General features: G+C 42.5%; 1 protein-coding gene across 6 annotated transcripts in view; it reads left to right on the forward strand.

Annotated features, from left to right (window-relative positions):
• GAB1 (GRB2 associated binding protein 1) overlaps nt 1–7476 on the forward strand; it is an 85608-nt gene extending 78132 nt beyond the window's left edge. For 5 of the 6 annotated variants that reach the window (XM_063415385.1, XM_063415382.1, XM_063415384.1 and 2 more), the window contains 4 exons: nt 1414–1507; nt 1839–1962; nt 5279–5401; nt 5585–7476. In XM_063415385.1, the coding sequence (XP_063271455.1) occupies nt 1414–1507; nt 1839–1962; nt 5279–5401; nt 5585–5743 (500 nt within the window). In that variant the 3' untranslated portion in view covers nt 5744–7476. The remainder of the gene's footprint in view (nt 1–1413; nt 1508–1838; nt 1963–5278; nt 5402–5584) is intronic. The other variant, XM_063415383.1, reaches the window with a different exon arrangement.
• Nucleotides 7477–12866: the final 5390 nt, after the last annotated feature.

Consider the following 12866-nt stretch of genomic DNA (forward strand, 5'->3'; position numbering starts at 1 on the left):
AAGCAAGTATATAATAACTCGTAAATTGTACATAGTAACTCGAAAGTTACTTAAAACTTTTGTTAGGCAATAACCTGAAATCACTGTTCACTTAGGGCTCCTGAAATGAAGTAAATATTGATCCTCTGATCATACACTAGTATGATAAACTACATCTGTTTCTGTACCTTAAAGAGGATTGCAATTAATTTGATGGGCTTTATTGAAGAGGCTGAGTTGGTGCCTTCCATAGACACAAGAAGTAGAGAAAATAATGAACATTAAAAATCTCAGAGAAATATCACTGATTACCTTTGGCTTTTAAAGTCTATTACAAGTGGATGAAATACTTCTGCTGTTCTTGGTGGCCTTGGGCAGAGTCCTGGCTCTGTCTGTGCTGCAGCAGCACCTTGCCCACCTTTTATTCCTGCCAGGCAGCCTCAGACCTTTACAGAGGACTTGAGCCAAGCTGATCAATTCTTGTGTCAGTCGTGCTTTAGGATCATTTTTATTATGTCACGCTCAGTTCTGTCACTACACGCCTGACACTTGATCTTAGTGACCCTGCCAAGAGGCACAAAACTCATGGTAGGAGGGGGCACAAGGAGAGAAAGGGCTGGGTTTTTTTATTGATTTCCTTTTCTAAAAACAGTTTTATGGAGGATAAAGTTGACAGCAGTTTGACTCTGTGATATCTCTTTTTCCACAAGCCTTTTTACACTTTATTTTTTTTCTAATGTTTAGGAGGGGTGAGACATACAAGCTGGAGGGAGGGATAATGTGTTTCTTGCTGATAGCCTGGTTCTGTTCTGAAAATGGAATTTAAAAATGTTTTTTTGAGAACACTGAGTGGCACATTGCTCTGGATGAGCACTGAAGCGAGCCAGGCTCTCCCTGCTGCTGCCTCATTTCTCACTTTTGCAGATTTAGTCTTAGCTGCAGGTTCTGCCCACTCGTGGAGCTGTGAAACCTCACCATGAGGGCACAGTTTGAATATTAACAACTGGCCCTGAGCCCACAAAAGTCCCCCAGAGCTGGCTGTGCTCAAACAGCCCCTCAGCCCTGCCCTGGGCTTGCCAGCTCAACAAGGCATCATAGAATGAGGACAGAACACGATGCTGCCACTCTCAGAATCTCTTTTCAAAATAGAATTACTAGCTGCAAGTATATGCTGAAAAATTCTGAAATGGCAGTGGGTTTTTTAAATTTTATATTTTAATTTTTTTAGTTGATGTTTCTTCTCATTACCTGAAAAGATTAAAAACATATGTTAATATATAATGCCTTTCTGAAAATGGAGGGGTCTCCCTTTCCTTACTACTGTTTACTATTTGAAAGATAGAGTTTTTTTCTGTATTTAGGCTGTGAAAAGCTATTAAATTTAAATTTGTTTAGAAATGTTCTGTGCTTTACAATTGTCTGTTTCTTACATAGCAAAACCAGCTCCACTAGAAATAAAACCTCTGCCTGAATGGGAAGAATTACAAGCTCCAGTTAGATCTCCTATCACCAGAAGCTTTGCACGAGAGTAAGTTTCTTGGCTTTTCCTCATTCAGATTAATCATTTTTGCTGGCTAGAGTGTTAATAAATGTGTGTACATCTGTATCATATGTTTGTAGCTTGAAGTGTCCTCTGGAAGAGTGTGAGTCTGTGTGTGTCTGTGCATTGAAATAAAGTGTGTCCGTGTGAAATTTTGTTTTGTGGTATTAAATGTAAGGGACTGTGTATAACCAAAAAATGTGACACTCTAGTAAACCTGAATGAAAATTTCAGCTCTAATATGCTTATTTTTTGTTGTTTACCAGGAGGTTTAAGATATTCGAGATGTATTGTTTGTAAAATAATTCCTGGTAATTAGCTCCTCCAGGTTTCCCGTGTCTCCCAGACCGGATTCAGTTCATAGCACAACTTCCAGCAGTGACTCGCACGACAGTGAAGAGAATTATGTATCCATGAACCCAAATCAGTCCACTGAAGACCCAGTATGTAAAATCTACGTCTTAACTCCTCTCTTCCTGTGCAGTCCTTACTTTTAAATCATGCAAACACAGATCCTTCACTCAACATCACTCCCTTTATACTGCTAGATCAACCCAATGATAAAAAAATCTCTGTAGCAAAGCTGTGAGTTTGGTAGGATTTCACTGAAGAAGTTAAGAGCATATAGAGAATTTTTGATATACATCTCTATTATATAAAACAGTTCAAGATATGACTTTTTTTCTACCTCTTCCCTAGAATCTGTCCCCTCTTTGTAATTGCTTGTCCTTGGGCTATGCACCAGTTGAGTATTACAACATCAAGGGAAATAAACTTTCCTAGGAACCCCTGAGACATGCCTAAAAAATTATATTGAAAGGACATCTTCCAGGAAATGTAAAAGGAACAGGGGGAAAAAAGGATTGATACTTATTGTATAAATTCTATGAAAACGGAACCACGTGTATTTTATTAGGCTTCTTTCAAAGGAGAGGATAGAAGGAGTCTTTGTGTATTGAGTGTCTGTATTTTTTCCCCTTTGGGGGAGAATTTTCTCAGATAATGAAGCTTCAGATACTCAACATGGAGTGCAGCTAGTTAGGAAAAGTTAATGATGCACACTGTGGTTTTCCTTTGGTGAGGGGAAGGAGAGAAAGAAAAAGAAGACCCAATAGCAGTAGTTCTAAGGAAGAAAAAAGCAGTAGATCTAAACTAAAATGTGGTTTAGAATATGCATAAAACCCTGGAGGAAACCTGTATCTTGAGCCCAGCTTTTTGTCCAGTATAGAGTCATGGAATGGTTTGGATTGGAAGGAACCTTAAAGATCATCTTGTTCCAACTTCCCATGCCATGAGCAGGGACACACCACTGACCATCCAGTCATTTTCTAAACACAGTTTTAGGGAGGATAAAGTTGACAGTTGACTCTGTGATATCTCTTTTTCCACAAGCCTTTTTACACTTTATTTTTCAGTGAGTTCAGTGCACTCACATGTTTGGGTGCTTAGCAGGGAACACAGCAGCATTTTTCATCTTTAAACCATTTATGTGAGACCTTCTTTGGGGAGAGCCTGTCTAGCAGCCTTTTTGTTCTGTTTGTGTGTCTGCCCTCTTATATGGCATGTGCTGGCCCATCTCACTGCCCTGGACTCTTCTCCTGCAACGCTCTCCCTTCCCTGTCCCTGCTGCTCTGGGTGCCCTCCCAGTGCCCTGCAGTGTCCCTGTCCCCAGCTCACCCCTGGGTGCTGCACCCCGGGTTCCCTGGAGCCGTTCCTGGCAGGGTGCAGGCTCCAGAGCTGTGCCCTGCAGTGTCCCTGTCCCCAGCTCACCCCTGGGTGCTGCACCCTGGGTTCCCTGGAGCCGTTCCTGGCGGGGTGCAGGCTCCAGAGCTGTGCCCTGCAGTGTCCCTGTCCCCAGCTCGCCCCTGGGTGCTGCACCCCGGGTTCCCTGGAGCCGTTCCTGGTGGGGTGCAGGCTCCAGAGCTGTGCCCTGCAGTGTCCCTGTCCCCAGCTCGCCCCTGGGTGCTGCACCCCGGGTTCCCTGGAGCCGTTCCTGGTGGGGTGCAGGCTCCAGAGTCCTGAGTTTTGCCCTGCAGTGTCCCTGTCCCCAGCTCGCCCCTGGGTGCTGCACCCTGGGTTCCCTGGAGCCGTTCCCTGCGGGGTGCAGGCTCCAGAGCCCCGAGTTGTGCCCTCCCAGGGGAGAGGCAGTGAGCAGGGGGCAGCTGCTGCTGTCAGACCTCATCCCCTCCCTTGCAGGGCCGTGGGTAAGTAAAGGGAATGTCCCATCCCACAGGAGCAGCAAACATCCCACTCCCACCAGGGATCAGCCCCAGCCGTGCCCACAGCTCAGCCCGGGCGTTTCTCTTCATTCTTAAGGCTCTTCCAGAGGCTTAACTTCCATACCAAGATGGGACAATTAACGCCCCAGCTCATTAATATCTTCTGTTTGCTTGCATCAGTCCTATTTTAAGGTTATTCTACAGGTTTTCTTTCTGTTTCATTTGCGTGTATTTAAAGTTTCCTAATGCATATTCTGTTTCCTAATGCCTGCCTAGTTTGTTTGAAATAACAGATTATTTTTTGTTTAAAGAATAACAGCTTTTTTAAATTTATGCTAGAAACGTTGATACATTATCTGATTTTTGTATGTTTAATACGCAGGAATTTGAGCAACAAAAATGGACTTCATATCAGCTGTTTGTGTTTGTCCTTGTTACCACTTAATATTAAATGAGTTGGACAATAGAGATATAATGGATAACTTCAATTTAAAACCCAGCCCATTTGGCTTTAGCCCAAAAAATATTTTATTTCCTAAAGAACCAGAACATTTCCAGATATCTCACAGCATTTGTTTTAAGATCTGACTTTTTGAGTATTTTTACTTGTTCCAACTCTATCTTAGCAAGGAGTCTGTATTTCTTCATCTTTTTCTGTCATCAGCTTTGAAGCATCTTGTTTGGACGTGTCATATTTATGTTTTATTTAATAAAATCAGCAATATTCTGCTTTTTCTTTCAAGTTGCTCTCAGCCTTACCCTTCTGTCTTTCCTTCTGCCTTCCTCTTCATTTTTTGCTGACTGCTGCCCTCTGTCTTCCTGTTTTTTCTTTATCTTTTAGAGAAGAGTCCTTCTATTGTACTGTTCCTATAACACCTGTTAAGAGGGAGGGATCAGGCTGGGAGAGGACAGAGGAGGTGAGGTTGTAAAAGTCTGGGCTAATTCAAATTTAGCTATATACAATTCAACTTCAGTTCAGGCAGCCCCACACATATTTTCCAAAGTTTTAATATTTGGATCTTGTCAATTGAACAATATTCTTTGATTCTGAGCTTAATCATGATGATTTTTGAATGAAATGTTAAAGTATCATTTTTAGCTTTGCCACTACTGTAAAGCAGAAATTATTGTAGGTATTTAAGAACAATTTAGGGAAATGAAAAAGTTTGTGCTTAAGCAATGCTAAATTTGAGATATAACAACTACATTTAAAAAGAACAAAACATGCTCTGTTCTTATTTCATGATGTGAAGGGGACATTAAGTGGAAGGCACAGATGGGTTTGGTGGCAACCTTAAATTTTGGGGGGTGGTATTTGGGTTTTTTCCTCCCACTGACTTTTGAGACTGTCCCAGTTTTGACATAGAATGAATCCCCTTGCCATACAGGTCAATGAAATTTGCATGATTTAAGTGACTGCAAGAGTCTCAGTCATTTCCTTAACCTTTTACATGTTTGGCAGTTTATAATAAACATATTTGATAACGTGTACCACTGGTTTGCACGTTTGTAGCTGAGGTTGTTTATATTATAATTTCAGAATTTGTTTGGAAGCAACAGCCTTGACGGAGGAAGCAGCCCTATGGTAAAACCTAAAGGAGATAAACAAGTGGAATATTTAGATCTGGACCTAGATTCGGGAAAGTCTACCCCGCCCCGTAAGGTAAGCAGACGTTCAGCTCATGAAGTTCAAAATTAGGAGTTCAAAATTCCCTTCAGCAAGATCATATTCATGGTCATTCCTCAAATATGAGAGACCGTGAGAGACTTTGCTTGTTCTGTATCTGCCTGGGACGCCCTCTTGCCTTTTTGTTATTAATTTACCTGAGCTTTTCTCCTGTCCCAGAAGAAGAGCAGCGGCTCGGGCAGCAGCGTGGCGGACGAGAGGGTGGATTACGTGGTGGTGGACCAGCAGAAGACGCTGGCCCTGAAGAGCACGCGGGAGGCGTGGACAGACGGACGGCAGTCCACAGAGTCCGAGACACCCACCAAGAGCGTGAAGTGAAGGCACTGCCTCGACTCCCAGAAAGGAAAGAAGTGAATCTGGAAGAATCACAGAACCACAGCGGCGCTGGTGTTTGGCTGAACAGTACCTGATTCCCCGGGGTGGGAATCAGTTCCTCACCGAATAGGATGGGAGCCAAAGGACACTTTGAATACATCAAAGGAACTTTAAGATCATGAATTTGGCTCTGTGGTGTCTGGAGAAATCACAGCCTGTAAATAATGTGTAAAATAATACCACTTAGCTTTCAGAAAACCTTTTGTTCTGTAGTTAACACATTTGTAGTATTACTGTGTTTATGCACTTTTTCAGTTACAATGTTGGTTCAGGTATTCCCTGTTAGTGTACCTTAATGCCTAATTCAGCTGGAGAATTCTTTTTTCCTCACACTACTATTCCTTACAATTTTAGGTTAATTAAGCTACATGTAGATACGGAAATTAATATTTGAACTTCATTTTAACAACTCAAAATCGATTTTGCAGAAATACTTTCACAATTGAATAATCTACTTGAAATGCCAAGAGACGACCGTTAGTTACATACTTGTTTATATTTAATACACACGAGATCATTTGGAAGTCTACAGGTTACCTTCCTAACAAAAAATTGCTGTGAGTAATAATAATGAACTGTACTGGGTTTAGACCTAAAATCCTGGCTTATATGTTAGTTGTTAGTGGTGGAACTTCTATTGTATTTTATTAATGACAGTGTTCTGTGTTCAATGGGTGAAGATTCTGCAGGGTAGGATCTTACACTTTCAAAGACTGAATAATTAAATGTCAAGTAAGCCTGCAAACCACTGATGGCATGCAGTAATGTTGTGATCTCACACTTATTAACAAGAAATAACCTTTATATTATTTACAGAAGGTAGAGTATATAAATCAGGTACGTACCAAGCACTGTTGTGCTAATACACTGATCAGGTTTAGACAATGAGCTTTAGTTTTGTACTGTTTAGAAGTTCTAATGTCAGTTTTCAGTTCAAGATCAATGGAACAGTTTGACGTTCACTTTTTGTAGTACTAGCAAAATACTGTGATTTTTGAATTAGACATTAATTCAAATGGAAATACTATGTTTTAACACCATAGTGCCCTTCTTATGAGCTCTATTTTACTTTAATCTCCTGCTTGGCCTTATATTTAAATCCCTATGCAACTGATATTTTATATCTCTGTTTTTAAAAATTAGATAATATACCTAAATGATCCCCTTGTAAACCACTTGTTGCTCTTTCCTGGTACAGGATTTAAGCTCTGCATACTGTGATCCTTTATTTTACTATGCCAGTTCCAAATAATAATCTGCCTTGGTTTAGAAACATTTTTTGTTATTTGGAAGAAGATAGAATTCTTTAAATACGTGAATGAGTTAGGTCTAGATAGAAAACTTACTAACACTTTTGTTTTATACAAATGCCCTCAAGTCAGTGGTTGGTTTCATTTTCCTGCCCAGTTGTTTTATTTTGTCCAGATCATTTAAAAGTTGAGCATAAAGCTGCATTGTTTTCTGGCATGTTGGCCTTCGTACTGTGCCTAATCTACCATCGGTTGTTTCTCTCCCCTCACAGCCACAATCTACAGTATGTAAATTATCTTATTCTTAACAAAGGTTCTCTTTTTAAATTAGTAATATTTTGATGCTTTGAATGTTCATTTTAAAAAAAAAGAAACTAAACACGATGCATTTTGAGGTGAATTTTAAATAAATCAAGTTGTTCAGTTTTGATGTGTAAACTCTGTCCTGTGAAGCAGCAAACGGATGTCAGCGTGTCTGGGAAGGTGCCTGGATACCAACCACAGTTTGTCAGAATTGTGGATTACCTCCCACTACCTCTCAAAAAACAAATGTACAGATAGAACCATTTCTTACGTGAATCTCTGATTTAAAACCCTGCACGAGAAGCCAAATAATGTGAATTCCCACTCTCCTGGGAGCCAGGAAAAAATCAGTCTCTGAGGCTGGCCTCTCTTGCTGAGCTAGTGAAAGAAGGTGGGTTTGCTCTAAGGTTGCTTACTTGATTTATTCTAAATCAAGTCCTTGATTTACAGATTACACTTATTCTTTCTTCATTTAAAATGTAGCAGGATTCACAACATTATTCGTTATTATGATTGAGAATCCACTCTCAATTTCTCGGCTTTTCCCCTTTCTTAAGAAAAACAGCAGTTTCCACACAGTGTAACATTTTCTAAGTAGCAATCTGCAATTTCTCCTTAATTAGATTTGTAAGCAGTTTTCTCCCTCATATTCCAGTACTACATTTTCCATTACATTTACATGTTGTCCCTGGTATGATCAGAATCAGAGGTGTGACATTAACTTTTGATGAGACATCTCATTTTCACCAGTGAAGCTACACAGGCTTCACAGTGCAGATCTGTCTGAGCTCTTGGATGGTCTAAGGATGTGAATATAAAATTGAAAATGTGAATATAAAATTGAAAATGTGACTCCTAAAGTTGTAGGTGGTAGAGAGCAAGTGAAACTGGACCAGCCCTGTGTCACTTCCAGTTACTGGCTTTGTGAAGAAACTCTAACTGGAGGTAAACTGGTAGAAACTCCAGTACATACTGGTGCAGAAGTAGTTGTCAGTGTTGCTTGTCAATTGTTCTTTTTCTCATTTCAGGTAAGTTTTTTCTCATTTCACTCAATCTCTATGTTACCAGCTGCAGATACAGTTTTCATTGCTGTATGTGTCATAAATTGCTGATATCTATGTGCAATATGTCTTTTACAAATACACAACACCTTGCTCTTAAAATCAAAAGCAAACTTGGTGCTTTGTGCACTAAGATTGACATGAGAGGTGATTTTTTATCATTCCATGGTGTGATCTGAACATTTCTTTATCTGGTAAGTACCAATGGCCACACTTTTACACACTGTGATAGAATCACTGTTACCTCATGCAGTGCAGGTGCAAACACAGCTGCTCTGTTCCACTAAAACTTTGTAATGTGACATTGAAAAAGGTGAAAATGTGATCATTAGTGTTTTTTCTTTACTGACATTTGTATTTATGTAAAAAAATAATAGCAATCCATTCATGTATGACAGTTGTGACTTAAGGAGTGCAGACAAATTACAGTATGGCTGTTTTGATTAAGTAATTTAGAATTCATCATTTCTTGTAGCTAATTAGGGAGTGATGGGCACCTCTGGAGCTTTCACAGTGCACTATGAGCCAAGCAAGATTTTTTTATCACACTGCAATTTAAGTTTAGCTCTTACTGCAGCAGTAAATATATATATATATATTTGTAGTACTCTTGCAAAGTATTTTGGAAGCTTAGAAGCCATGGACAAAAGTTCCAGTCCCTCCTTAGTACAGAGGTTTTTGTCGTAAAAATGAAAGTATTTTTATTTGCTCAAGGAGAAAGTATTGCCATACAACGTCAGTGTGCAATTTGGACAGCAGTAGTGTCACTTCATATGTTGAAATATTTCATACTTCTCGTTCTTAAGAAGCTCTGCACTATCCACAGGTGAACTTAAATTTGGAGATTATCCTCCATATTTCCTACATCTGCTCTTGATCTCTGTGTATTGCACCAAACTGCTGCTTAAATGTTCATTTCTTGTTGTTTGTTTTATTACTTGGGGATACTGATATGGCCCATGACCACAAAAAAGGTGCTTGTCTAGCAATTAGTGTAATGAGGGTTCCACAAAAACATTCTGTTGATTGGGTGTAGAGAACCAAATCCCAAGCAGTCATCTCATGTGGGCAGTATCTTGCTTTGGCATTGCAAACAAAAAAAAAAAAACAAAAAACCCAAACAAACAAACAAGAAAATTACAATCCCCCTTAAGATCTGGACACAAACCAAGTTCTCACCCCTCTCTTAGCTTCTTTGCCGTATGTCTGATGGAGCAACCATAAATAATTCTATTTTTTTCCTTTCATTTCCCAAATTTGGGGAAGATTTACAGTGTTGATACATCTGCAGCAATGCCTATTAGCATTAATTGCTGCACAGCTAATAGTATCATTTAGAGTTGCTCTTACTTGTGGTGTTTCAATTTCTTGTTTAACAAGGAGACATCTGAAGAATATTAATTAAAGTTATGATTGCACAACTAAGCAACAAAATTGAAAGACGTGTCACCCAAGAGATTTGACAAAAATCTAATTAAACTGTTGTTTGCTAACTTTATTAACATGTTAATAATAAGTTCTCTCTGCAGTTTGGTACTGGCTGAGGGGGGATTTCTTGCTTTATTGTGTATTTGACCATAAGCAGGGGTTGAGCACATTGGTACCTTTTTCATGAACTCCTTCATGCCACTGGTTGCTTTCAGTTTAAGGTTTTCATATTTGGGCGCTGTATAGACTGTTATGATTTTGTGTGTTCATGAACATTTCATGTTAATTTGGAAAGTCCTCTTTGGTGCTTGGATTGGGGGGTTTTGGGGGATGTAGTTTAGTTTAGTTTGGTTTGGTTTGGTTTGGTTGCTGTTGTTGGGTGGAGTTTTATTTCCATTTTGGTTTTCTGGAGTTTTTCTTGCATAGTCTTCTGCTCTGCTTTCAGGACTTCAGAAAATTTGAAAAGAAATTTAAAGCCTTTTGTCTTTTAACTTTTGGCAAGATTTTCTTTTTTTTTAATTATTTTGCCTGTTTGCCTACCTTTTCTGATACCAAGCCCACAAATATCTCAACACCCCCACCCTCTAGGATGGTGCTGTTTTATTTTGCTGGACGGCCAAGGATCAATGAGATTTGGACAGAGGTTGTGCTTTTCTCCCTTCTCCATCAAACCAGACCCCACCTGTCAGTTTTAATCTGATTATAAGAGATGGTGCCAAAGGTTCTGAAACTCCCTCACTGCTCTTCCCAAACACCAGACTCCTTCCCAAGGGCCTTCTACTCCATTTTCCTCCACCGGTGATTCTCCATGTGTGGTTTTGTTTGTGTGCTTTGCATTCAAAAGAAGGAAAAATGGGAGAGGGGGAGTGTAGCTCCCTTCCCACCCTGCCCTACACTCCTCACTGAATTATTATCTGGAGCAGCTCTGGGAGGGGCAGGAGCTGAGGCACAGCAGGTGGACACAAAGCTATGCTGGAAGAGTATAGGTGGCTAAAATAACACAGTTAAGTGCAATTTGCTGCTGCATGTATTTTAAAAGTTCAAGCTGTGTCCCTGAATGGAGAGAAAAGCATTTAGCAAATGCTCAGGGACTGAGTTTTTATCTGTGATAAGAGATGACAATGAGGAGTGGGAAAATATGTCAGTAAATTTGTGATTAGCTGAGAAATCCTATTCTAGGAAAATTGAGATTTTTCTGGGAATTTATTCTTCTGAGTAGTTCTGGCAGAAACAAAGTGACACAATCTTTTGGAAATGTCAAAGCTAATAATTTTAACTTCAAAAAAATATTAAAGGGTGTCTGTAATAAAAGACAACGGAATGAAGGTTGTAATAATCATCCTGAAGATGTTCTCTTTTGCTGCTACATTCCAGGTTACAATGGTTTCTCAGGATGTGGAAGATGCAGCTTCACAAACTTGTGGAGTGCACTCAGGGGCTGCATCTACACTGACAGTACTTGTGAATATTGCTGGAATACGAGTGTGACAAATCAGCAGGAGATGTGTGGAGCAATTTGGATGGTGTGGAGAATGGGGCTCTCTATGCTGTGAACCACTCAGGGCACTTCTGCTTCTGACTAGCTCAGGTCTGGCCCTTTGAACAGCCTCTGTTAGCACCTGGAGTGCAATAGTAGTGCTCTAAAGCAGATTTTTCTGTTCAGTTTTATCCCATTCCGTGCACTCTGGGGTTCTGGGTGCACGCTCAGGTAGAGGTGGCATCCGGCAGCGGATCAGAGGAGGGGCACTCCTCCCGTGAGGGAAGGCAGTGCATGATCTGCTCAATCACACCCTAAAGCAGGGGATGCAGCCCACGATGCTTCAAGTGGCAGCAGACACTGTTGTTGTATTTAGGTGGTTACAAAACCGTACTTCTGTCCCTACAAACTTGCTCTGGCTCCATCAGTCTGAGCAACTGAGAGCAGGGGACTTGAGAGGTGACTCTGTGACACCTTTTTTGTGAATGTTCAAGTCCCTCCACCCAGAACTCATGGAGAGATGAGGAGCCCATGCAGCGCCTGAGGCTGTCTCGTCAGTAACTCACTGTACAGCACATCGCTGTCACCTGCTTTAATCACACAGCCCTGCTGCTCCCTCCTGCGGCTGCTGCTGGGCTCCAGCACGGCTTCACCTCCTCGGGGGATCCCTGAGCCTTTCCTGGAGCGCTCGGAAGATGGAGAAAGCCTTGAGGGGAAGCGTATGAGGAGTGGCTGGGGTCACTCGGTCTGCTCATCCCGGAGGAGACTGAGGGGAGACCTCACTGCAGTCACAGCGTGAGGGGAAGAGGAGGAGCAGGCACTGATCTCTCTGTGGTGACAGTGACCCCAAGGGAATGGCCTGAAGTCGTGTTGGGGAAGTTTAAGTGGGATGTCAGGAAAAAATCCTTCCCCCAGAGGGAGGCTGGGCACTGGAACAGGCTCCCCAGGGAAGCGAGCTCAGAAGTGCTCGGACGATGCTGTCGGGCACAGGGTGTGACTTTTGGGGATGCCCTGTGCACGGCCAGCAGTTGGACTCGATGATCCTCGTGGGTCCCTTCCAGCTCGGAACGTGCTGTGATCGTACGCAGGCTGTACGAAACCCGATGCCTGCCCACACTTCAGTCGCGGGGCCCCGCAGTCACAGAGCCGGTCCCGCTCCTGAGGAGCCCCTCAGGGCCCCTCAGGCTGGGCGCGGGCCCCGCAGTCACAGAGCCGCTCCCGCTCCCTGAGGGGCTCTCAGGGCCCCTCAGGCTCGGCGCGGGCCCCGCAGTCACAGAGCCGCTCCCGCTCCCTGCGGTGCCTCAGGGCCCCTCAGGCTCGGCGCGGGCCCCGCAGTCAGAGCCGCTCCCGCTCCCTGAGGGGCTCTCAGGGGCCCTCAGGCTCGGCGCGGGCCCCGCAGTCACAGAGCCGCTCCCGCTCCCTGAGGGGCTCTCAGGGCCCCTCAGGCTCTGCGCGCTCCCGGCGGACCCCAGAGCGCCCCGTGCCGGGAGCTCGCGGGAGCGCGCGGGGCCCGCAGCGCCCCCACCGGCGGCGGCGCGCGCTGCCCG

Source organism: Prinia subflava, chromosome 18 (genome assembly GCF_021018805.1).
Source record: "Prinia subflava isolate CZ2003 ecotype Zambia chromosome 18, Cam_Psub_1.2, whole genome shotgun sequence".
NCBI lineage: Eukaryota > Metazoa > Chordata > Aves > Passeriformes > Cisticolidae > Prinia > Prinia subflava.